Source organism: Pavona decussata, unplaced genomic scaffold, assembly GCF_977016875.1.
Source record: "Pavona decussata unplaced genomic scaffold, jaPavDecu1.1 SCAFFOLD_36, whole genome shotgun sequence".
Taxonomy (NCBI): Eukaryota; Metazoa; Cnidaria; class Anthozoa; order Scleractinia; family Agariciidae; genus Pavona; species Pavona decussata.
Genome location: NW_028145458.1, coordinates 665056 through 691866, shown reverse-complemented (window position 1 = coordinate 691866; position 26811 = coordinate 665056). Strand labels below are relative to the sequence as shown.

The 26811-nt window shown below is 38.2% G+C and overlaps 1 protein-coding gene across 2 annotated transcripts; it reads left to right on the top strand.

The window, feature by feature from the left end:
- Positions 1-1253: 1253 nt before the first annotated feature.
- Positions 1254-26337, top strand: LOC146484223 (serine/threonine-protein kinase A-Raf-like). 2 transcript variants are annotated; one of them, XM_085105015.1, is made up of 20 exons: positions 1254-1391; positions 2211-2375; positions 5791-5892; positions 7754-8002; positions 9659-9762; positions 11747-11798; positions 12635-12691; positions 13554-13621; positions 14340-14417; positions 16151-16301; positions 17340-17388; positions 18561-18769; positions 19802-19919; positions 20362-20446; positions 20978-21154; positions 21781-21827; positions 22598-22716; positions 24014-24145; positions 24341-24475; positions 25439-25773. In XM_085105015.1, the coding sequence occupies exons 2-20, from the start codon at positions 2211-2213 to the stop codon at positions 25628-25630; spliced, it is 2289 nt and encodes a 762-aa protein (XP_084961141.1). In that variant the 5' UTR covers positions 1254-1391; the 3' UTR covers positions 25631-25773. The 2 variants fall into 2 exon arrangements, with proteins under 2 accessions (XP_084961141.1, XP_084961142.1); XM_085105016.1 differs by lacking the exons at positions 1254-1391; positions 2211-2375 and adding an exon at positions 5400-5568 and having other exon boundaries at positions 25439-26337.
- The last annotated feature ends 474 nt before the right edge of the window (positions 26338-26811 follow it).

Sequence of the window (26811 nt, the reverse complement as noted above, 5' to 3'; positions counted from 1 at the left end):
TTCGTACTTTATTGTCCTCAGTGTACACAGTTCAGCTTCATAAACGATTAATGGACTACGGTGTCTCCAAAGTCTAATAATTAATCAAACAATTTTAACTTTAACGAAAGAATTGTTTCTCAATCTTTATTATGCAAGGAAGCGGCTTGTTTCTTTGAACCTAAAGCCTGTACGTGCGGAAAGTGGACAATAGCCTCTTCCCTTTCCGGGTGACAACGTTGAGACGTTCGCACAACAAAAGGTAAAGATAATTTACAGTCTCAAGATAAAAAATATAAAGAATTATAGTATTGTCACCCACAGAGAAGCGGCTGAGTTGAATTTAGCTTAACTTCTAGAAACAATTCGTATTAAAGCGGTTTGTATCGGCCGTTCTACGCTATTTTGTGGATGACTTTTTTCAATACTTCTAAGTTCAATGTTTTGGAAGTCCGAAGAGGAGAAAATAAAAGCTGCTAAATTAAAGGATGAAAGAAAAAATCACGCATTCCTTGCTTTAATTATCGTCTGGTCTCGTTCAAATGATAAAAAGCAAAATTTTCTTTTGTGCCCTTGGTATCTCTTCAAGAAAATACCTGGTATGCCATCTTGCCGTTACAATTGTTGCACGTTTCTAACATTTGTCACAAATTTCGTGTGAACTGAATTTTAAAAACCTTTTTTACGGCTTGTTTTTATGCGACATTTTGTCTTCATTGCTTACACAACTGAGGCCAAACCCTGTCTTCTATTGGCAGAAAATAAAGTAAAACAGCCGATAATGTTTCCGCTCAAAACAGCTTAATGTTCTTTTACACGAAGTCCTGGTGTCATAAAGCGTAAGAAAATCTGTTTTTTGTAGTTGTTAGTTTTAAAGCACTACTATTGTAGCGTATTTTGATCATTAAAGACCATGAATCTACTTGTAGTTCAAAACAGAATCGCCTTGAAACAGTTTAATTGCCTGCATTGTTTTGAGACGTTTTACCACGAAGATAAGATCGACTTGTTTCTGACATCTTTATTCACTTGCACGTATAAAAAACGTAGTCAATTTCAACATCCAGGAAGTTCAATAGCTCTAGACCCCTTAACAACGCAATTTATTAATCAGAAGATGTTGGCTCGGCACTAAATTTTGCACTTACAGTCAGGGTTACAAATTTTCCTAATGGACGTCATACTGAACGAAGCCCGGAAAAAACATGTGCACCATCGACGGTCGTTACCTCACATGGTTTACTTTGATTTACAATTGCCGTTGAAGAATTACAGCTACCAAGACTGAAACGCTGAAGAGTTTCTACGCACGTCCCCTTTTCGTCGGCACTTGAATAGCGTTGAGGAGAAAACATCTTTTAGAATTGTTGGGTACCTTTTTTGGAGAGTAGAATTAATTTTGTTTGTTCAAGGTAAGTGTTATGTTATTTTCTGTGAGATATTTCTAGCTCTGCTTAAATAAGCGTTACTTTTTTATACTGATCAGATTTCAGTGCGTTAAACACCAACAATGTTTTGTAAGTTCTCAAGAATTCACCTGTTAAGATTTTCCGCAAACTGAAATGTTGCTTTCATTACGAAGCGTCTCGCCAGTTTATTTTCCTCGCGACCAATGTTAAACAAAAAGAGTGTTTAGACTAAAGCACAGAAATTGCAAAACACTGCTAAAAAAATAGCACAAATCTGAGCGAGAAAACGTGATGCATTGAGAGACCGAGTTGCTGAAAGCGCAGCGGCGGAGAAAAAGAGCGAATGGCGAAACTTTGTTTGATGTTCTGCAATGGCAAAACTACAAAGAGACGTGACACTTCAAGAAGAGCCGAGGGGGTATGCAATACTGTATTTCCTTAAACCCGTTTGTTTGTCACTTTATTTCGCAGTAAGCGTGAAATGGCTGGTTTTGTCCCGTGAAACGTGGCCGCTCTGAACGGCAGCCATGAGCTGTAATCTTCCCTTTACTTATTTTATTTTTCTTAACAGTAAAGAGAAATTGAATTAATAATTACATTTCCATGAAAATTGATTTTGTAGCCAGCAACCAAATTTTGTTCTTAGAAGGATATGAACTGAACTTCACGTGTAATGATCCTTTTATTTTTCGAGAAATATGATCTAGAACCTTCACTTCTTCAGGAACTCGGAGGCATAACAGGAAGCGGGCAGTTCGTATTCTCTTGTCCCCTCTATACACAGCCTCCTTGGCCCAATGAGCTGGAGTTTTTATTTTACAGATGACTGTGTTTTGCGGCATGAGGGGGGATCAAGTGATTTGCCTTCATATCGCCGATCGCAAGAGGTCCTCTTTGCCCTTTGATTACCCTATTGGGTCCAGTACTCTGCAGAGATTGGCATGTGATCCATACTGGGCTTGCGAATTTACTGTGCGTGGCTGGGAGGTGAGTTCAACGTTAATAAACGAGTTTCATATCGATATCAGAGCTTTTTGATTTAAAACTCCGAGATGACACCAAACTCAGAACCAAAACATCTTAACCGGTATTGCACCTATCGTTACCAGAGCCGTACAGAGTCTGGGCTTCTTGGTCAGCGGACACTGTGGCCCAACGGCCATCTGTGGTGCCACCGCGTACATCCGCTCACAGATCAACCTCCAGCCAAGGATTTTTCACTTTTTGCTGACCGAGCTGTCGACAGACATCTGGGTATGAGTTCATTGCCGGTGGTCGGTGTGACGCCGGAGGGTCGGTGTGCGTATCTGGCGCCCAAAATGTATCATCCGAGTGGTTTGGGCGCCGGACTTACAATCCGGGAGGCCCTGGGTTCAAGTCCAACGTGTTCTGACCACTTGGATTTGTTTCACGGTAGCCCCGTTTTCAAATCCAAGGCCACGCTTTGTAAATTAATAGCCGACTGGTTTGCCTTCCATTAGCAGAGATTTTTAACAAATATTATGTTCAGTTTACATATTTATTTCCGGCATTGATTTATAAGTCTGAAAACTGCAAGGCTGATCTGATTGCGTAGAAAACTTAACACGACTGCACGTCAGCGACATGATAGAGACCAAACCGAGAATCAAAATGCAACCGTAGACACTTGTTTCCAGCTGGTTGACTCTCGTCAGCATGGTGTAGCAAGGCAAAAAGTAGAACTCTTGGTAGAACAACCAACGGGCCAGTTGTCTATTAGTCTCCTACGCAGCCGTTCTTAGTGTCGTCACGCAACGCTTGGGGAGGAGCGTTGCGTGACGACACTGAGAACGGCTGCGTAGGAGACTAGTTGTCTACCAAATGCACGTGGTTATGACTCTGCATGGGCCTGATCAGTACAGTGTCCTCAATTCACTGCCCTACAGCACTAAATACTTGGACACTAAAATAAAGTCATTTTTTATATTATATTATTCTTCTCTTGCTTAGAACACAACTGAAGTTTTAAGTATAGAATCCGTACGAAAAAATGTGATGGCTAACTGAACCAACCTCGTTCCCAGGATCGGAAAGAGGAGAGACCCTGGGAACGAGACTTGACCGGCGAGAATGCATTGCTTCCATATGGCCTCGATCATAATCGAAGACATACTCTGTAAGGTACATGCTAAACAAATGGCCAGAAAGAAACGCTCTGCTAGCAAGGTACTTAACGCTAGGTGACCATAGACACTAAGCGCGAGATTTGTAAAATAAGGAGGCTTCTTTCTTTTAGTTACCAAATTTAGGGAAGTGGTAATGTTTGCATTAGCTCGCAAACGTTTCTCTTTTCGATTTTAAGGCCCATTTTTGAAATTTGGCTTGAAAATATGTCTGTCTTATCTGAATGTATTTGGTACATGCATACCCTAAAATTTATCTGATTAAAGTTGGGTCATGAACATAAGAAATGCGTTATTCTTAGAAACAAGGAAAAAGGCGAGTCCGCGAGAAGAGAAATCATCGCAAAACCAAGTTTTGGTTTATGCAAGATTTAATGAACAAGATACAATATTTCAACTCTATTCCAAACAGTCGGATTCGGATCTGGATTTTGGTAAAATCTCCGTAGGTTATTCTTTATAGCGTTATTCAAATCTCCATAGTAACCTCATTCCCGTGGTTTCTTCTGTTATACCCCTTACAATCACCCATCAAAAACGAGAAAAGAAAGTCTTCTAAGCCAGGCTGACCACGTAAAAAGAACAAAGATCGGTCGGTAGAATGATGCAAATCTGAAAGTAATCGGGGCTGGCCATATGGACCCTCACGAATTACTGTCGACATCTTTGAATCCTCTAAGTGGGTCTGTTAAACAGAGTTAAAGAAGAATACCCAGGGGCAAAAAGATCGGTTTCTTTTGTACAATTCAGTATACGTGACGTGCGGTAGCCGTTCATTCCTAAACAAATGACCGCCACGCCGATGGAAGCTCAGATTTACTGAGATTCTGGGCTGGTTTTCATCGGTTGTATCTCGCGTGCCTCACCAGGGGCCTCACTAATTCCATCAAAAGGAGACTTTGCGGCGATGACCGAAAGAGGAGCGAAAAAGGAAGTTATAGAAGAAAAAAAGAAGCACGTAACGCCTGAAAACAAACGGAATTTATCTTTGCACCACAATACTCACCGTAACTGACACTATAACATTATTTTGGCCTGTTTCGGGTGATTTTCAAGTTACTGTAGGTATGTCTGGCTGCTTTTGTTGTTTAAAATTCCTGCTTATCGTTTTGTAACGCGAAAAACACCTCGAAATAAAGACTTCTTGCCACGAGAAAAAAATGTCGCCGAGTGAGAGAAGGTACAAGGAAGGAACAAGAGAGCAACAGTCATGTTGCATCTGTTCTCGTATCACATCGTTGGCCATCTTTAGTTTTCCACTAGCTTGTCAAACGTTTATGTAGAAGATACGATGGTCAATAGAGACGCATATTAATCTTATCAGTTGCATCGCCCACATAAGAGTCAAAGTCATTACGCATTTCCGGCTTGTTTTAAGTGATTGAAAAGCAGTAAATGAACTATGACGGTGTAAAACAGACGAGAGGAGTGTGGCGACACATCGGAAGGAAACTGACCTCCTTTGTGGCCAAATTAATTACAACAAGTGGGCGAGCTGTGAAGTGGTCCAAGCCGGATTGCAATGAAAAGTGCGGAAGTTGGAGCCAGCAAGTCAGTGACCAAGGAAAAAATATTTTGGAAAAATCTTTTTTTTTTTTTTATTGAGGGATATGTCAGCATGTAAACCCTCAGTTCAACTCCTTGCTCTGAAAAGACGTGATGGAATTTAATTTATTTTTTTTACAACATGCATGACCTTATTTTGTTGCTTCTTGCAGTTTGCCGCTCCGCCAGCGCAGAAGTTTATTACTAATGATATTTCCTGTCTCGCCATGACACACTTTCCTTTTACGGCTAAAAGAGAAGCTCTCTACATTTGCATATAACAAACTTTAAAGGAACTTGAATAACAATCTTTGTCGTAACCACAGCAACATGGTTGATAACTCTTCCCAGAGTTCTTCGGAGTTTACTCTGGAGCGTTCTTGTCACGTGACACAATCTTTTCCTGAAAAGAAATAATCATGGCGGTAGATGCTCAACACACATTAGCTTTTGAAGATCTCGACCAGAATTGCACGAATCATGAAGTGGAGGTAATTTGCAATGTACTTTAACACTTTTCAAAACGACTGTGAAGGCTTAGCGAGGTTGTCTGTGCCATGTTTTTGCTCGATTGTCGCTTTCGTGCAGACCTGCGGAGCATAAGTTGTTTTGTTTTGCTCGATTTGGTGCATAACACGGAGACGGTTATTATTGCAATCTATGAACGACGAAAGTAATCTTCCTCATATTCGTCGTGCTCAACTCATTTGCAGGTGAACAGCTTACAGAAAGTGATCAAGCTTACCAAGGAAAATTTGGACAAGATAGAGGGACAATTTCTAAATGTACTACATCCGCCGTCGATATTTCTGGAGGTGGGTGACAATTTTACTGACTATAGCAAGCAAAATATGATTGGTAATTTTTCGAATGGCTCAGGGCTAGAGATGTCTGAGAAAAATGTAAAACTCTTGAAGCATTATGCGACATTTTACATATTTGCAGTAAATATATTTTTAAATTATTTTTTGCAGCGTTTAATTTTGTCACGTATGATGCGGTGCAAATCGAAATCTCGGCGACTGCACGTTCGAATCGCAAGTTACAAATTTTCACTTGTAATTAAAATTATTTGGATATTTGGTCAGGTCTGGACTTTTATGCCTTAATTCAAATTGAATATCTGAAGTACTATCGCATTTGCTACACGCAACATAAAAGGAAATTGTTGTCGCCATTCTCTGGTATTTTAAATTTGATGCCTGTGCAAGCTCGAGCCTTCAGCTTATTTAGTCTTATTTCCGTGGATGAAGTCATTCCTTTTTTGGTGCATCCGAACGATCTCTCTACCCGATAAGTTTAAGTTTTTCAAATTAATGAACTTCCGTTTCGTCGACCATACATATACATGTGTCTGAAAAACATCTTACAATATGCTTTGTGGAGTTGAACGCACGAATGGTGTTCATCATTCACAGTGCGGGTCTATAGGTCACGTATCTGGTTTTAGCAAACTCATTGTTGGCTCTAACTTAGCGAATTTTCCTTTCCCATTTCTTGATAATCATTGGTAGAAATGCTGATTGATCGTAACTTCATTAGCGTTAGGTTGTATCTGTTGTGTTCAGAGCATTCCATGTAAGTTTCCGATATTGATGATCAACCTGCCCTTCACGCATGTTGTTATTGGGGTTTAGACTAAACATCGTAGTGTACACTCACGATGTCTGATTATTTTGCTCGCTTTACCTTCAGGTAAAGCAATTTTGTGATATTTTTGTTGATTAAGTAAGCCACAAAGAGTACAAATCCATTTTCAAATGACTTGCTCCGAGATGAAAGACGTTTATTTTTCTCGGTCAATTCTAGCTTGCATAATTGCGGTGATGAAAGCTAATCAAAGAAGTTCTCATTTCACTCGTTGCCCTATCATGTTAGCCATCTCAAGCGGGTGCGAACAATCTTGTTACTCGGGGCATTCTAGACAGAAGTGGTTTCATTTTTGAGTGAAAGGTCCTCGTAAAGATCTAAGCAAATAATTGCATTTTAAACTCTTGTGTTGTGGTCTAAAATACATTGTATTGGCTGTTTTCTCAAAGAGAAATCCAAGACGGAACGTCTATGACCCTTATTTTGTTATTCCTGGATCATATCTATTATTCCAGTTTACAAAGTGTCACGTACTGCAGTTTATTTTTCAGCTTTAATTTTTGTGGGTTAGCAAAGGTTGCCCCATGTCTGTTTTCTTGAAATCATGTGAACTTCTCATGTGGATCTGATCATCATAGCCTCTGCTGATCACTTCGAACTCGAACAAAACATGGGCCAGTTGTTCCAAGCCTGATTAAGTTAATCCTGGGTTAATGTGAACTTTGACTCGAGTTTAATTGATAATTTTTGCTTAAAGATTTTTGCCCCTAAGTTTTGACTTATGTTTTTCTTTACCATTAGCTTTTAATTAGCTTTTAAAAACATTTTTAATGAGTGAGATGAAAACCTGTTAACTTTTAATTGGGTATTAGCGTTAATCGGCTTTTGAACAACCCTGACCAGGGCAAGATTTCCACACAGCCCCATGCATTGATCTTGTATACATTTTCCAAGTCAAAGTCTGTCATTTTATGGTTGCTGTATGAAGGGTAGTATGACAGTATCGCATGTATAACTAATGTGTTGGGCTGTGCAGAATTCTTTCCCAGAGCAGTATTAAGACAAACCCTTTGATTACTTTTCAAGGAATATGTGGACTTGAAGAATAAACTAACTGAATTGAGAACCCGAGAGAAGCTGCTATTGGAGAGAAGATCAGCGACATGCTCAACGTCATCTGCAGAGCCAAGCCCACCTTGCACTACGCCCTCATCTTCAGGTGCTACATCACCAATTCCTAGCTCAAGAAGTAGTTTTACTGGGAGCGACCATCCTTTCTCACCTCCTCTCCGTGCTCACATACGAGTGTTCCTCCCAAATCATCAATACACAGTGGTAAGTATTCATTGAAATTGTTGGTTTTGCATCATATTTAGATGGCAGTGGATGGGCTCTGGCCATAATAATTATTGACATATAGAGTTGTTTAGATTGCTCAGTTTGCTTGCATGTGGCCCTTAATTCCTTAGGAAACATTTGCTCTGAGATCTTTTTGTTTTTGTGTTTTGTTTGGAGTAAAAGCCCATGATTGGACAAGATTTCTGTTTTTACACAAAACAAAGCAGAAAGCAGTGGATGATATATTGAGGTGTCATTTGAGGTGACAACGAATCAATGACCACCTGAAAAAAATGATGTGAATCTGAGCTAAAACAACACAAAATGATGTCAAAAGTAGTATAGGTTGGTTATGCCCTAAGCCAGTCAGTTATTCCCAGTCACAGTTTAAAGGTGTTTCTTTTGTCCAAAGCAGTTTACCATGTTACTGAGATTAGCAATTTCACCAATAATTATGGTGTAAGTCAGTTTCCATGACAACAACAGAGGACCTCAAACCTACACGTGTCTAATATCTTCATTTGAAAGTCCATTTTGGTAAATATGATGTGTTTGTTGGCTGTAGAAAGAAAATTGCCGAGTGTACAATGTATGTTCAACATGCAGAGAGATACATGTAGGAATAGGAACAGCTGGTAGAAGCCACATAATGTTTTAGTCGTTGCTGTACTGACAAGCCTTACTGCCTTTTGCTCTCATGTTTTTTAAATTATTTTCATTATATTGTCACAATGCTATAAAATTTAAAACAGTGAAAAAGGTACATTTATTTTTTCAGTGAGTGACACAGGCATACTCGGAAAAAAAAACTGAGTGCTCCTATCAGGAGTGGAACCTAAGACCTTCCGATTACTAGTTCAGATGCTCTACCACTGAGCTACAGGAGACTCGTGGGAACTAAGGCCATTAAACTAGGTTCAATGATGCAATAAACATCCTGTATACTGCTAGGATTTGATTGAATTCGATCTATTTCATTTTCAGTTAAAATGAATTTATACAAAAGGAAATGTAAACTAAGACATTTCTTGCTTACTTAAAGAAAAAAAAATATTAATGACATGCCCTGTCTTTTAAGCAGAAAAGGCAATAAAGCTGCCCATTTGTTCTCAGTTTTTTATTTCATATCTCATTAGCAGTAAAATTATATTTCTTTGGACTGGGAATTTTGCATTTGACTCATCAATATTTTAAATCAAAACTTCTACCACCTAGCCTTACAGAATGTAAATGTGAATTCCCAACCCTTCAAAAGTAAAAATATTAATTTTATTATTGCAGGATAAAAGAATAGCATAGACATAGGTTATGTAACCTCCATGTGCATATGACAGTCATTGACTGAGTTGCATAACCTTTGCAGTATGAATTTACTACATTGTGAAATTAATGTGATCAAATAAAATACATTCTTGCGGTTTGAAAAGATGGTGCAGATTGAATTTGGATTGGAGTACATCAAAATATAATTTTGTTGTCTTGGGAAAAAAGGCCTTCAAAATAAAACTAGAATAATTTCATTTAATTATAAATAAGATGTGCCAAGACATGGTTCTGTCCTGTTTACAAATATATGACCTTATTACCTTGGAAAAATACAGAGCACTACATGTATGCATTCTTGACAGTGTTAATCATTTTTCCTCTGCACAGGTGAAATGCCGACCTGATGTCACCTTAAGAGAAGCTTTGGATAAAGGAATGAGAACAAGAGGTTTAACCCCCGAAACCTGCCTAATATGCCATTGTGGCTCAAGGTGGCTACCTTGTTAAATTTGATGTTTGCATTACCTAACATCATTCTGTTGCAATTCGTGGATTAATATTTTCCCTTCTGTCTACATGTCAGCTGTAGTTGAAACTTTGTCGATGAGTCATTTACGGGAGTTCTAACTTTTGGGTCTGCGGATCAACTCTTTAACTGCCAACATTGAGATTCAAACTATTGAACACTACATTCCTGTCCTGTTTATTATACTGTTCAAGTTAGTTCTAAATTTTCAGTCTTTGGATAAAGTTTGATCATTCAATTGAATTTTATCAAGAAGGACTTTCTAGTGTTACTGTTTGTTATGCTGTACAAGACGCTTCAAACATTTATTTTGTGGGTCAAATTCTGAAGTGTGACTATGCAGCTGACAGCCATTGAGCCGTTCTTTCTTGTGGTACTGTTTAGTATTCTAGTGGCCCTGAACAGTGCTGATTCTAATGAGCAGTACTTTCAGGGCTTCTGATAATTCGCGGGAAAAAAAGACAAATTTCGCGGGATTTATGGAGACAAATTTGCGGAGAAAACGGGCGATTTTGCGGAAATTTTCGGGGCAAATTTCGCCGAAAAACAAAGAAGAAAGCCAAAAAGAAAGATTCCAGAAAAAAAGATATATTGGAAGGATGTCAAATTCAGGGCAAGAAAGAAAACACAAAAGTTCATCCAACACAGTTCTCAAGGCAATTGTACTGTCTTCTTTTGAGCTACAAGAAAAACATAAGCGTTACCGAAACGCCTGGCCAGTTGACCTCCATTTTCAGCCGCAATTTAGAGCTGAACACAGCAATGCAATAAATTTCTTTTCTCTCCTTGGTCTCTTGTGTTGCTTTGCAGTTTACAAGGCAAGATTGTTCGTGATCGAAGGTTCAAATCCATTTGTGAAGTCAAAACATTGTTGTGTCTTCGATTGTGTCCTGCACATATGATTAAACATGTGCCTGCATTACTACAGACAGCAGTTTCCTTTCCCAACTCGTATAGTGTCACCGAAAAGTCTTCTCATTTCTTGTGCCCAGTTTTTTGCAACATTAATGTAAGAACGCCTGGTAGTTATGGTACGTAATGTTTACTCGTGGCAGTGACGAAATTTCAAGATAAATTTGCATTTATGGAAAGTAAACAGCCCTAGTAGCCAAGATAAGTTTCAAATATGTTGTACCAACATGTATTTGGTAGGATTTTTAATGAATTTCGCGGTATTATGCGTTTTTTTGTGAATTTCACGGGATTCCGCGGATATACCTAAATTTCGCGGCTCCGCGACCGCGCGAAATACCAGAAGCCCTGTACTTTGCTTTGGTTATACAGTTTGTTGTGTTATTGGATCTAAGTATTGAGTCTGTGGATGAAATCTTAAAGTGTAACCATTCAGTTGAATGGTGATGAATAGCTCTTGCAGTTGATGTTCTTTGTTGTTCTAACCACTTTTGGGTATGAAAATAACATTTAAACTAATTAAATAAATTTATAAAGCAGTTTTGAGTATCGATAGGGGGGTTGGACAAACTGACATCCTCAGCCTGAAAAAAATTAATGGCACCTCGTCTACAACTCACTATACTCTGGACAGCAGCCACCTGGAACAATGAGGTGAAAAAAGAGAAAAACAAGAAGAAAAAAAAGGAAAACAACAACAACTACTAGAAAATATGAAGAAGTACAGTGTATGTCCACTCACATGAAAGCCATTGAGCTACTGGTACTTTCTTGTGGTGCTCTTTGTTTGGCTTTGGACAGGGGTCTAGCAACTATTTTTTTATTTTTTCTAACTTTGAATTTGTAGTACCATGATCCAAATTAAGTGTACTGAGCAGTCCTTTCCTGTGGTACTGTTTAATCTGCACAATATGGTACCTGGATCTGTGGATGAAATCCTAAGTGTTACCAATACTTGGCCACGGGGTTTTGTTTTTTTGCAAATTTGTACACTAGGTAATATAAATGTTTTTAATAAATTACTATTGTCACTACAGGGACATTATCAGTTGGGACACAGAGCTGTCAAGTTTTGTGGAAGGAGACGAGGTAAAAGAACACAAAGCATTCTCATGTTTATTCAATGAAGGCCACTACATATACGTCTGTATGTCATAAGTAGAAAGAAAACAAAATTAATTTTGTCAGAGAACCCCATGCATTAATCTTGATGTTATCTAAAAGTTAGGCAAAGTTAGTAATAATTTGTATTTTAGTTGACTGTCACAAAAGTTTTAATTCAGAGTAAACCTAATTTTTAATCATGTTTTTACTCTGGCAGTAGTGTTTAGACAAGGTAGAGTAACTGCTTAAATATGTCAAGTGTTTGCATACATTGTACAACTCTATGTAATTTTTTTTGTGTTTTTGACATTGATCTGTTTTTGGAATTGGCTCCAAGGCTAAGTTCTCTTAATTTTTGTTGTAGCAACAACTCTTGTTTTGGAATACAACAAATACTGATGGATTACTTTAATTTATTTTCATTGTGAGGATCAGTACATGTATAAAATGGCAGGTTGGAAGGGCTGCTTGTTTTCTTGTCTTTTCATCAGTGAAGGCAAAGTCTAATGTGAAGTGAGCAGCAAATAATCAACTGTATATAGCAGTCACCTTATGCCAGCAAATTTTGAGGAGCTGTCTGTGGCTACTGCAAAGGTCTTCAAGACAAAATAAACAAACATGAACATTATTTTTACATAATTATACTTCTTTTGTTGCACCCCAAGCTATTTAGCTGATAATGAGAATAGTTTCTAACTGTACTTCAGTTTACTCTGGATAAGAGCATAAATGCAAGCAAAAGTGATGCTTTCCACTTGTTGAAAAGTTTGAACAGGCTGTTGGATAACAGTATGGAATTTTGTTGTTTCTGTTGTCAACAGCTTTCAGTCGAGAGAATAGATGACCTTCCAAAGACCAGCCAACTCTCCCACAGTTTTGTAAGTTTCATTCGATTTCTATGTCTGTAAAAACAGTCAGACCCCATTAAGATGCTGCCCTTTGAGAATGGCAAGAGGCTACTTAAAGGACCAGTAGCTCAACCAAGATTCATTGGGGCGAGCACTCCATGGGCACCATTTTCTGTAGTGCAGAAATTTCGTGATTCTGCTGAGTGTGCAGCAATCCGACTGTCGTTGCAATTTTGACATAAGTTCACTTCTGTTGTTTGTTTATTTGAGTAAGCAACTTTACTGTTCGTTAAATTTCCTTCAAGGTAAAATTTAAATCAGTGAGATGGCGTTAGAAATGTAAACAGGAAAAATTTACATATCTGTAGTATGCACCCACTGCTGAGTAATTTAGCATTTTCAACTTTCATAAATCAAAATGCATTGATCGAAAATGAAAATCCAAAAAGTAGCAACTGAAGCCATCCTTTATTCCAAAACAGGGACTTCTCTGTTGAAATACTATGCAACCAAAATGCTAGGTGCATCAGAAATTGTTGATGGTATCAGGTTTCATTCCACAATAGCAGCAGAGGAGCAAAGACTATTTACACACTTCTTAGAAGAAAAAATTAATACATTGCTGACTTGTAAATCAAGCTTTACTTCTAAGGGAAATAGTTAAATGAATTTTAATGTGGGCAAAATTAAATCATTTAATGGCCTAGTGATATTTACCCTTAACTAGGTTGTACCTTGGGCATTAGAGAACAAGCAGGAAACACCCTCTAAAGACTCTGCCTTTAATTATACTGTAACTGTTGCAAAATAGGTGAATTCCATGATATAGAAGACTTATTGCACATGACTGAATCAACTTGAAGTAACGGTGTGATAAAATGCTCTTTTGCAGACAAGAAAAACATTCTTGACTCTTCCTCTTTGTGACAGTTGTAAGCAGCGGTTGTTGCAAGGATTCAGGTATGGTAATTCTTTGTTTTTTTCTCTTCACTGAGCCTTTCACTAACATGCAGACAGTTTAACCAGCTATTATCAATTTTACTGGTGTTGCTGAGTTGTAATTACATTAACAACAAACAGAACTTAGTTCTGTATGATGAACAGAACTTAGAAAGAAGATCATAATGTTCTACAATCGTGGTGATCAACGGCACATGTGTTTTTAGGACATAAATTTCTGTGTATTTTGAAAAAAAGGAATACACTGAATAATCTACACTATGTTGTTTCTGTTTCCCAGTCCTGAAAAATATCCATATGGCCAAAGTAAAAGAATTGAGTTCTTTTTAGTTTTAGAAGAAGAATATCATTATTATTTGATTTTTTGAGGCATTCTGGTTTTGGAATATCCAGAATGTGTCTCAAAAATTATGGGCCCCAAGTTGAACCAAGCTTCTTTTGATTTCTGATGTTGCCACCATTATAATCAAGACTATCAACATTACCATTGGTCGCATTTTGAACTTCTCAGAAACCACAGCCATTTAATTCCAGGTTTGGAAATTCTCTTACTGAAATAGCATTTATAAGTTTTGGAATTTCAAAAACCCACAAGTGTAGAAATATCAATTATTTTTTGTACTGACTGAAATGCTTTGTTTCATACTCAGTCCAATTAGTTGTGTACTACTAAGTACAACATTATTGTTGTTAAAGGAGTTTTATTCTTCCTTGTCAGATGTCAGAACTGTGGATACAAATTTCATCAGCGTTGTGCTGCAAATGTCCCTTCATTTTGTGACCAAGCTGTGGTTGGGTAAGTTGTTTGTTTCTTTGTTAATTGTACTATCATAATGATAAATGTATTGCTATGATTGATATTAAAACAGGTTTACCAGTTGCAAAAAGTAAGGTCTATAGCCTGCACACAGTGTGTGCAGGCTGCAGGCCATTATGAGTATATAGGATGCACTTTCACAGAGCACAAGAGAGAGAAGTTTGTTTGCATACATGTAGAGTTACTACAGCTGTAGGAGGTGGGTGCTTGGATGGCACCCCATTTATTAGTTGTTTTCTGTTCTATGATATTGCCGCAGTGTTCTTTCTGACTCAATTGGGTGTAGCGTTACATGCAGAGAGGGGATGGGCCGAAAACTATAATAATTTTTTTTGCCAGCCTAGTTTACCGGAAAACACAGTGGGTGGGGAGAGGTTTTGGTAATTGAGGCAAGTGATTAGGGGTTGGTGTGTCTTGGTCAGAAATTTAATTTCCTTGTATGTAGCACATTTTTTTTAGTGTCCCTTTTAGTTGTATAACTGCAGTTTATTATAATTGCATAGGGAAGAAGAAGAGAACTTGCTTAGGGAAGAAGAAGAAAATTGGCTTGATAAGATTCTGGAAAAGTGGAATAAGCTGAAATTGTTAGTTTGGCCATCTTTATCAATAGTGCATCCATGAATATGTCTCTGGAACACTCATTCATCCTAGAGTGGAAAGATAATTATGTCACTTAATGGAGTTTAACCTTTGTTATCCAGCCTTGTTGGGACTTTCGAAATAGTGCTCATACATGTAACTGAGCCTTCAGAAAATGAAAATAAATAAATAAATAAATAAATAAATGAATGAATAGACGTAAAACATACTGAACACATTAGCAAATAAGATTTACATCTAGCTTATCAAAATGAGATAATTGTGTTGGCTTGATAAGATTCTGGAAAAGTGGAATATGAGAAACTGGATCCATATATATATGTCTAATAAAAATAATTGCATGCAGTCTGTACTTGACTGTTACTATTTTACAATCTTTTTTCACTGGGAAATGAGTGGTAAGTTGACAATATACAATGAACATGCAAGTGTTTAGTTAATTTTTTATCTCAGTTAATTTTTAGTTTTCCTTTGTTTTACACTCACTCATTACCATCCATAACGACAAAGGAAGACTAAAAATTAACTGAGATAAAAAATGAACTTCAACATAAGCACTGTTGTTTACAGACATCACATGTTAATTCTTGTGAATAAACTAGTGGAAAATCTGGGTAAATGAGGAGTGGATAATCAATGAATACAAGAGTCACTTCAAGATAGTCTGTGTGTAGATGCATCTCCTTTTACTTTCCTGTGATAGAAAAGCAATGTGTGCAATATTCTGTACTTAAGCTCTTTTTCACTGCCAGATGGAAATAGTTGATGCCAGCAGTCCAAGATGTCTATAAATACTTAATATTTAAATAGTATTCAAGTGTGACCACTTACACTCATTTTGTAGTTGTCTCTTTGCAAACTGAAATAAGTTCAGTTGCAAATGTAAATATTTGTGATTGAACCAATTAAGAAAAAGTTTTACGCAACCACCTTACTATTAAACCTCAAATTTGTGATATGTTTGCCCCTTTTGTGAACACAAAAACCTCCAAATTTAGTCTCATAAGGGGCACAATGATCCCTTGTCTACCAATTTGTAGTGTAAACACTGTTTTCTTATCAAATGATGGACTTTTCTCCGCACAACTCTGACAGTTGTTTTGTTTCTTTAGCTTACTCTCAGAGCGTGGTCAGGACCCTTTTATGGTTGACGACAATGGCTCAGATGCATCAGGCAATGAACAATTGGCTAAATCAAGAGAACGGTCAATATCTGCGCCAGACGTGTACAGAAGCAGGATCATAAGTGGTCATGCCCCTTTGGTTAGTGCATACTGTGCTTAGCTGTGTTGCAAGTCTCCTTTGTTGGAGGCACGACTTCAGTTCAGACTCTCTTGATTTGAAGATTGGAGAGTTGGTGGTCAAAACCTTTTTTTTTTTTAAATATTATTCAAAGCGTTTACATACATTTCTTAATTATTTACTTCCCATACTGGACATTACATACATTACATGCAAAACTAAGAACTAAAATACAACAAAGAAACACATGTACATGTAAACAAATATACACATAACCCACCCATAAGAATGAAAGATGGAACAAAATAAACTCTGTCCAACATTCAAGTTTGGAGCCAAATCCTAAACCAACAAGCGAACGCTTCATTAAAGCTTCATTCAGAACTACATAATGAAGAAATTAGTAAATAATTTTACCGAAAAATGCAAACATACAATGTAACTCCACTGGAATTACTTGAGATTCTTTGCTTTCTTTTAGAATTTTCCATAAATAATACAACAAATATAGTTAGCCTTGACGGAAATCCACATGGCACGTCTTACTCCAACGACATCGTGCCCAGTCCCCTGGTGGCCGAAAACTAGGTTGTCTCTCCATCGTCATGTTCTTTTTCGTGGACAATTTTTATAGGTTTACTCCCCATTCTCTTTCTTTACCCACATGTACATGGTATGACTGAGTACGGGTTGAAATAATAAATGATTATTATAGTGGATCGATCGTGCAGTGGGCTAGAATCCTGACACCATGCACACTAAACTGAGCAGTGCAGTTTAGTGATATTAATCAATTTATTAATCTTTCTCTGTGATATGATGTCAAAGAATAATTATAGAAATGTTAATTTGAAACAGGGAACCGCAAATGTACACTGTGGAAACTTCAAGAGCTCACAATGTTACTTTGTTACAGTGAAAAAGTGAAACAAAACTTAAGTGAAAAAATAGGCGCTCGAAGGAGTGCATGTGCATGTGCATGTTCAAGGAGTGCATTTCAAACATTAAGTGTTATCTTTTTGATGACTCAAATATTAAGTTGTGCGATTTGTTTCATAGGAACCATTTGTTCCAACATTTGGGCAGGAAAGTGCATGCACAGTATCTGGTAAGGATTTAATGTGCTTGTTTTCAGTAAGTACACTGTAGCTTGAGGTTGGTCCATCGCATGTCTTAGCTTCCTCTATTCAGAATGTTGTACTTAGTCAAGGTAGAGCCTCCCCTAGATGGGAGTAGCTCATGTTAAAATACAATCGTCTTAGGATAGATACGGTCTGCAGTAGTGTGCAACCTCTGAACTGGGCTTTTGGATTGTGGTACCTTGAAGAAGGCTGTCAGAAAGGCTGAGTTGAAATTTTTGGGAGGCTTTGCATATTTGCTGTACTTGATGTTGATGTTAATATAGCGTGCAGTGTTTGCAGTCTAAAAATGATTTATTTTTGAATTAGAGACTGTTCTTAACCTTGTTATGTTGAGCTCCCTGGGGAGTGAAGGCTTGGTGGAAAAGGAAGTAAAACATGGTTTAGCATCCAAGTTTCCTTTGCAGTACAGGCTCATTGGCATGTAACAAGCACAGTTCTGTATTAAGTACATGTATTTGACTTCAAGGCTTAAGTTCAAGGAATTGGGGAATGATTTTTTTTCTTTTGTCTGAAGCAAAACAAAAGAGTTCTCTTGTCTTTGTTACTTGGGTCTCTAGAAGAAGTCATAGCCTACAGATAATTAGTCAGAGTTTTGGTGGTGGTTACATTACAAGACAAAACTAAGACCTTCGAAAAATAAGACTCAAGGCCAATATCTAAAGGGCGATTTAGACGGTACAATTTTCTCTTACGATTGTTGCATGCGATTTCTAGAGCGCGCGCTGCTTGCGTCATGTAAAAATCGTAAACAACTCTTGCCACTCAACATCGCCTTTACCTACGATTGTCTTAGAATTTTAAACATGTTTTTAAAAAACCTATGACATTTTTTGTGTTGCGTGCGTCTGTCGTAAGGATGTTGTAGGTTGATTTACACGACGCGATTCGTGTTGTAGGCATGGAGTAAGCGTGTCGCATGCGACAAATCGTAGGCAAAATCGTACCGTCTAAATCGCCCTTAAGACTCCTTATTAATTTTTATTTTTAACCAGGGTCTTGGTTTTCAAGGGCAAATCGTTACTAATACAAAAGTCATCCTTTTCCAGAGAACCTTCAAAAATTAAATAGTGAGCTCCAGATAATGTTCAGTTTTAAGTAGGTACAGTGATAGATGTAACATTGATTTCTGTCTGTGAAGGTGTGGAATCCAGCAAGTTGCTCCAAAGAAGACACAGTAGGACATCAAGTGTTGGTGGCACTGCTAACCCAAGGCTGTTTGAAAACAAAAACAACATTGTCCCAAATAATGTACACCCCAACAAAATAGAGCACCCTCATTCAAAGTCTGTACCAAATGGAACCGCGATTTGTGAGAGACTTCCCAGTCCACAGAAACCCAAGAGAACGGTAAGTTGTGTGTGAACCATAAAAACTGAACAAAGAGCCTCAAATTTCACTTTAGTGAAGCTAAAATGATAGGGCATTGTGTGACTAAATGGAAAGGATTATTCCACACTGTTTAGAGTTTCTACAAGACAGGTGGAGTTAGTCAGACACATGTCATAATATTATTATAGCAAGGAGAACCATTGGCCACATGACAGATACCAGTGATTATTGTTTAACCCTTTCACTCCCATGATCTGAATGTTAATTCTCCTAACTGACTGCCATACATTCCCTTTTCTAGTTAGTTCACAGAATTTGGTGTTACATCAAACAATATGACCTAGTTGATAATTTTCTTTATTCTCATTACCAGTCTGGTTGACAATGTATCTATAATGTAAGGAGAAATTACATATTGATCACTCCGGAAATTAAACAGGTTAAGTTTTTTTTTATTGTTGGCTCTTTTTTCTTTTGTAGGGCACATGGCCAATTTTTTTTAGATGATGTTTTAATAATTTGGACTATGAGTTTCAAAACCCAAGTCACAAATACATTTTATATATGTACTGTGTCAAACACAGCTACAATGACAAACAAAAGATTTGGTTACAACAGAAGCTGACCAAGCAAGTTAAAATCCACCATTTACAACCCACAGACATGGACCTGTTTCATTAAACTTCTCAGGCCCTGTTTAGACTAGGTACTTAAACCAGTGTCTTGTCCCCATGGTGCCCAATGAGCAATTGTGTTTGTGTTTGTGCCCACCATTTTGTTTACTGTATCTAGGGAGGCACGTGGAAAAAATGTGGGAACTGGCAAAATCCTGTTGAGATCAGCCTGAGTACTACTCTTGGAGGTAGTACCCGTGCCCGGGCACAGTGCCCAGATTTTTGTTTGGGCACCAACAAAAGCTCTGTTCAGACTAGTGTCCCAGGCATGGGCACCTAGGCTAAACGAGGCATCAGTCTCTTGAGTTCCCTACACTAACATTTGATGGAAGTCCACACATGAAACTGGACAAAGTTAATTATCATTTTATTTCAGATGCAACGGATGAGAACCAACTCTACAGACGATTGGGAGATCCCTGAAGGAGAAGTGCATCGTGGTCCAAGGATAGGATCAGGGTCTTATGGGACGGTGTACAGAGGGACATGGCATGGTATGGCCTCTAAAATACTCACAGCTGTAACTGTTGTAATTTTAAAGAAGAGAAGACATGTTTCAGCCATCACAGCAGCTGTTGTCAGTTACGAAATAAGTTACCAAATCGAATTCGAAATAAATATATGACGCTTATTGGAAATGCAAATGAAAGTAGAAACAAGAACAATACTTTATAGAATGTGTGTCTACATGAGAGTTAGAAATTACATGCATATTTATTGACCGTGAGAAACCCTCCTTAAATCTACAGCTCAAACACGCGCAAAACTCTCTGCGTAACTCAAGTTGTCACACAGTCTTTTATTGTTCTTGTTGTTATTTTCATTTGTATTTCTAATTATTGTTAAATATTTATTTCAAATTCAATTCTGTAACTTATTTGGTAACTGATGACGGTGGCCATTCTAAGAACATTACATGATGTTTTTATTTGACAGGCGCTGTGGCTATTAAAACGTTAAATGTGTCTGAACCCAGTCCTCAACAGTTGCAAGGGTTTAAGAATGAAGTTGCTGTGTTAAGGTGAGTGAGGAGTACTGGGGTGAAGGGAGACAGGTGGGATGCACAGTGCTCAAAGGGTAAGAAAGGGACTGGTGCAAAAAACAAAACATATAGAAACACAACGTGAATAAACTAAAACAAATAAACAAACAAATGGTACAATCGAAGCTCTTTATTACGGACACCAAGGGGACAGGAATAAGTGTCCGTATTATAGAGGTGTCCATTTTAGAGAATAGGTTTTATATGAATTTCGGCCTCTTAGGGACCAAGTGAACTGTCCTTAATAGAGAGGTGTCCGTGTTATAGAGGTGTCCGTAAGGAGAGGTTCCACTGTAATTTTGTCTTCCTGATTTGATAAATTAATTGGTGAACTACAGTAAGAATTATTGTTACTGAAATTACTTCGAACTTGATTTGTGTGGGAATATATTTTAAACACAAGGTGGAATTCTTTCTATTGTTTCTCCCCCCACTTCTAATATGGTTTTCTTCGTCTTTCTAGCTTTTTCAGAATTGCACACTTATTGTATCTTCTATTTTTTCTTGTAGAAAAACACGCCATGTAAACATTCTGTTGTTCATGGGTTGTATGGCTAAACCAGAGCTGGCCATAGTCACTCAGTGGTGTGAAGGGTCAAGTTTATATCGCCATCTTCATGTCACAGAAAGCAGATTTGAGGTTCTGCAGCTGCTTGACATTGCAAGACAAACTGCTCAAGGAATGGAGTAATACAGACCATACTTTATTGTTACAATCTCAGTGGTGCGAGAGCTCACTGTCTGCACCTGCAGCCACACAAGACTTGAATTTGTTTTTGGTTCTCATCCTCGCTCTGATAGTTTTTCTCTGGTTTGTCCAGTTTAATTTGGTAAAACCCCTGTGGGGTGGGGGGTGGGGGTACTCGACTAAAACTTTGAAGAGGGAGTAGGGTGCAGCTGAGCTCAATGCTTGTTTTTCCAATTTTTTCTTTAGTGTAGTGGAAAGAGTAAACATAATACAGTCAACTCTTGCCTTGCAGACACCTTGCTATTATGGCACCCAAGTAATACGGACAGCAGTTAAATCCCCGGTAAAAATAAATTACAGACGTTTGACTGAAATAAATTCCCGCTATTACGGACTCTCGCTGTTAAGGACACTAACTCTCGGTCCCGAGGGTGTCCGCCACTAACTGAAGGGAGTTGACTGTATCAATCAGTAGTCTGTAATTTCTGGAGTAGATTGGACTGAAGCGGTGTAGACATGTATAAGAGAGGAGAGTTTAAATTAATATTTTTTACATGTGAATAGGATAGTCATAGCATTAACTAGTTGTCAATGGTTGCAATAACATTTTCTTTTTTGTCCACAGTTACCTTCATGCAAAGTCGATAATCCACAGGGATCTCAAGTCAAATAGTATCCTGTTAAACTTAAGTTAAAGGATAGTTATGTTTCAGTTTTTGGTGTTAATGCATCTCCTGGTGATGGTAGTTTTTTTGCTTGGAAGGTTTTTTTCCTGAGTATCCGTGTGTCACTGACTGAATAACATGTCATTCTCAAGATACATTATAATTGTGTTTCGTTATGATGAGGCTACCTTGAAAAAGGGTGAGCATCTGTCAGTGAATGAGTTAATTTTGTAGGGGGAGAGGACACAAAGCATTACACTGTTAGGTGCCGTAACATCTTGTTTCCCCTTGCCATAAAAAGTAGGCAGGTGAGGAGAGTTAAAAACGTAATCAGCTGGTGAGCATTGTTTTTAGTGTTATGTTGGACAACCAGCAACAATAATAGACTATTTTGAACTTGTGGCGCAAACTAAATCAACAGTAGATTTTCCCCGTTGTTGTTTTGTAAATAAATCTTTAGTGGCACGCAACACAACGGACAATTCAACATCAATAACTAGAATATGTGAGAGCGATTTGAAGTAACAACTGACAGACATTGATGTAAAATAAAAAAATATGTCAATGAAGTACAGACGAGAGAGGAACGGTTTAAAGAGGAGCATTTTTCGATTCGCCATTGTAATAAATTTTTTTATGAACTTCCAAAATGTTGGGTTTCCTTTTGAAACCTCTGCAAGTGCATAATCTTGAGTTAAATATAGAAGAAACAAGTTTTTTTTTTCCTGTACAGTGTTCTGTTTCTCATTGTTGCTTTGTATCCTTAACTCTACTCAGACATTTTTCTCCAGGAAGACTTAACTGTCAAAATAGGAGATTTCGGTTTGGCTGCCATCAAGTCACGCTGGAGTGGAAACCAGAATTTTGAACAACCATCCGGCTCTATACTATGGATGGTGAGTTGAGATAGTTTGTTTAATCTACATCCTTTAAGTGCCCCACTCGGCCAAATGTGTCCAAATATGGAGCGTGACGTAAGAAAAGGACATCGTGCAATCGTGCATCGTGCATCGTTTTTGGATGCAGCAACTCTCGAAATGTAGAGAAAGGAATCAGCATGCATAAGATTCCTTCTGAATCCTTCTGGTGTCCTTCTCTTACGTCACAGCTAAGAAAGTGTCAAATATCGGTCGCTTCTCATTGGCTCGTTCCTAATGAGCCCACGAGACAAAAATTTGTCCAGCGGGGCTTAAAGCGCGCAAAAATTTAAAAATTTCAGTAACTTTTAGCGCTCGTGAAAAAAAAAAGGATGCAATATTTCTAAAAAATTTTTCGAAAATGAGTTCTTCACAGATATGGAAATCTACCAAAAAAAAAAAAAAAACAAATTGAAGGGTTAGGAGGACTTTAAAGTGCCTTAGAAGCGAAAATCGTTTTTGTGTAGTTATAAAATTTGCACTTTGAAATATATGATTCCGAAGTTTTAAGAGTGCTGGGGTAAGAATTGCTGATTTTACGAACGCTCAAAGTTGGGCTATTTTGCTCTCAAAAATGGTGGACTGGGTCGAGTTTTATGCTGAATTCCAAGTTGTGACGTCGCGTTGGTGCCAAAGGTCTCATTCCGTTCTTGCCGCCAAAGAGGATTGTAGAAAGGGAAAAGCATGTCTAGCGATTCTGAAATGAACGGCCTTGACACATCAAGCAGCAACGATGAAGAAATATTCTTTCTTCTCTTCCGCCATGATGAATTGCAATTCTTGGCACCAACATGACGTCAGCGGTTATTGTCATGTGGCATTTTGACCGCGCGATTCGAATACCATTTTTGAGGGTAAAATAGCCAAACTTTGAACGCTCACAAAATCGGCAATTTTTACCCCAGCAATCTCAAACTTTGAAATCGCGTGTTTGAAAGGGTAAATTTTGTAACTACCTCAGTAAAAACAGTTTTCGCTTCATAGGGACTTTAAGGTTTATTCACTTAAGAAAAGCTTTGTTTAATCAAAGAAGTGAACTCACAAAATGACCAGCTCCCAGACTGGTACTTTTACGCTAACGTCAAACAAGTGCCTAATAATTACTGGAAGGAAAGACTTGAATGTTGTTGTGAACTATCGCCCTTCTTAGAGCTCGTAATGATGTTGTCGCTAACAAAATTCTGTAAAATACAGTAAAAAAGAATTGTTACTGTACGAATAGATGTTGATGGATACCACGTCATTTATTGGATATTTTTTAATTGATTTTTCACAGGCTCCTGAGGTGGTCCGAATGCAGGATCCCAATCCTTACTCGTTCCGCTCAGATATTTACGCTTACGGAATCGTGCTTTATGAACTGCAGACAAGCTCACTCCCTTATTCACACGTGGGCAACAAAGACCAGGTATTACTTGCAAATACTTAGACAAATTTATTGTGCGCGTTATTTTCCAGGTAGCAGGTGTGTTCTGCTGAAGCACTCGCGAGCCAAACGTATCGCGCGTGGACAACGGCCACGTTCTTAGTCAATTCAAGTTCTACACCTTCTTGTTTTCTCACTTGGTTTTGTGTAACCTATTTCGTGTCTTTTTACCCATAGATTCTGTACATGGTTGGTCGCGGTTATCTTAAGCCCGACATGAGCAAACTTCGATCCGATACACCCAAGATTTTCAAAAAACTATTAATAGACTGTATCAAGTTCAATAGAGATGAACGACCACTCTTTTTACAGGTATGTAAGGTTAGAATTATCTACACAATTTGTTTATATGTCGGAATATGTTTTGTTGCCTTCGACGTAGAAAGAACGCACTCTTAATTGAGTTTGCAGTCGAGATTGTATGGGACAATCAATCGATCAACGAATGAATGAATGAATGAATGGATCTTGGGACGCGTATCTGGCACCCCCGCAGATTTTGCAGGGGCGGATGACATCATCACCAACTTGGCAAAGGAGACAGAGCCTGGGATCGAGATCATCGAACGCACTCACTAATCTTTGGTTTTTACTAGTTTTAATTGTTGTGGTGTATTAGCCAACAAGTGCGGACGCCTCGGCTTTGCGTGTGAAACGAAAGCGGTAGGTGTCTGCTCTCGCAAGCTAACTGGTGATTGACTTTGAGTGATTTAAAATAATCGGAGCAGAAATGGATTTTTTTACAGTAATCGTGATGTTATTAATATTTCTAATATTTCATAAGAGTTAGAAATTTAGCTAATCAATGAATACTATGATACGGATCGTAGACTGTACTATTGATAAATGAGACGGGGTTTGTGCTTAAAAAATCTTGTAATATAGAACAAGAGATCGTGAACAAGGTCCGATAAAAGAACTCAAGGACGGTTTTTCTGTGACTGATACCCTGCTTCCTTGAATCGTAATTTCTACAATAATTGTGTTGGAAGCAATCGCAGGATTCACAATACTATTGCGGATAAGGTTCCCTGAATACTGTCCAGGTACATTAATTAGCGCGATCCGCGTGGTCGCTCCATTCGCTCCGCCGAGCCCTTTTCTGGAGAGTTCCAATTTTGGCAATATCGTAGAGAGCGAAACAAGTGCCCGATCTAGCACCATTTGTGTGTCTCGTAGTGGTAGTAAAAATCCTGTTTCCGACATTTTTGCTTATGAAAGAGCAACTGTAGCGTTTCACTTGTTGGTCATTATTGATTTTGTTTTAATTTGCAGGTACTTGGATCGTTAGAGTCCCTAATTCGATCAATGCCGAAGATTCATCGAAGTGCGTCTGAGCCAAGCTCGTTAAATCGTCCGGGCAAGATGATGTCAGAGGTGGGCGGATTTTTTGGTGCTCCACCCGAGACGCCCATCAGCCCGTTTGGTGCTTATCAACCATTTTTCACTGCAGTAGCGGGCTACTAAAATAAAATGACAACGATTGGTCAGTAAATCTCCCTGCTTCGTGTCATGTTTGGTTGAAAGCATTTAGATGTGGGATACGTCACGCAAGAGAACGCGTGACGCACATAATGGATGCTCACACAACGCTGCGTGGTCGATGTTGAGTACACATGTAACTACCGCGAAAAAACATTCTGGAAGAGGCTAGACTAATCAACTGAAAGAAAACTTGCTTGTGGATAAGATATAAAACAAGCCATTGCTGAAACGTTTTCATTCGTAAGTCAGTAAAAACGGCAATAAACAGCCTCACGTAGCGTACGAAAACGTATCAGTTTATGGAGGGGAATGGGATCGGCCCTTGCAGCGTACAGCATGCTTACTTTACAAATCTGTCGCATGGACAATGGCAGGAAAATAATGTTGAAAAATAACAAAGACGAAGAGTATGAAGACTTGCGTTGCTTATTTCACCGCGTTCAAATGCATCCACGAGAACTAAGTCTCAGAAAAAATGTTTTAAGTAACAAATTTACACGCCGGAGAATTAACTTATTTTAGAGCGTGTTAAGTAATGTTGGTTCGCGTTACTGACAGACATAAGAGAATACATACACTTTACGGGTTGAAGATGTAAAGAATTGAAATTGTTTATAGAATGATAGAGTTTTTTAGTATTTCTTGCCACCAATATGGGTGTTTGTGGTGATGCTAGCAAAACGTGGACCAAAAGAAAAAAATAGAGGGAAAATAGTTAACATGGACTGTAAATAGCTTTGCCTGCTGCTGCCTCTTTGTAAGGGGCAAGAAGCATTTGTCCCATTTTTGTATAGAAAATAAGAAAGTCGATGATTTTACGTGCGTTGACGCTTAAACGAGTGGATTTACTATGTAAATTTCGTGATAGGACATGTCAGTGTGTTTGTATAGTTGTTTACAGTTATCTGATGATAGAGCGCTTTTCAATTGAGCGTCGAAAGTAATTTCGTGTTTGCTTTGGTTTTACATTACTACGCTTTGAGATTGGTTAACAAAACTCGCCCAACTTTCTCAACCAATGGGAATCCAAACCAAAACCAATCGTGTTTTCGCCGCACGTGCTTTCCCGCGCTTGACGCCGGTTACATGTATTTGCTTCGAATTCTGATTGGCTCGTTGTGTTGTTTACATCTGTTGCGATTGGCCAAAGCAATTACTTTGGT

Coding starts and splice junctions, on each gene's coding strand:
- LOC146484223 (XM_085105015.1), top strand. CDS start 2,211: ATGACTGTGTTTTGCGGCATGAGGGGGGATCAAGTGATTTGCCTTCAT. Junction 21,828..22,597: donor CAGGGATCTCAAGTCAAATA/GTATCCTGTTAA, acceptor AACTCTACTCAG/ACATTTTTCTCCAGGAAGAC. Junction 24,146..24,340: donor ACGTGGGCAACAAAGACCAG/GTATTACTTGCA, acceptor TTTTACCCATAG/ATTCTGTACATGGTTGGTCG.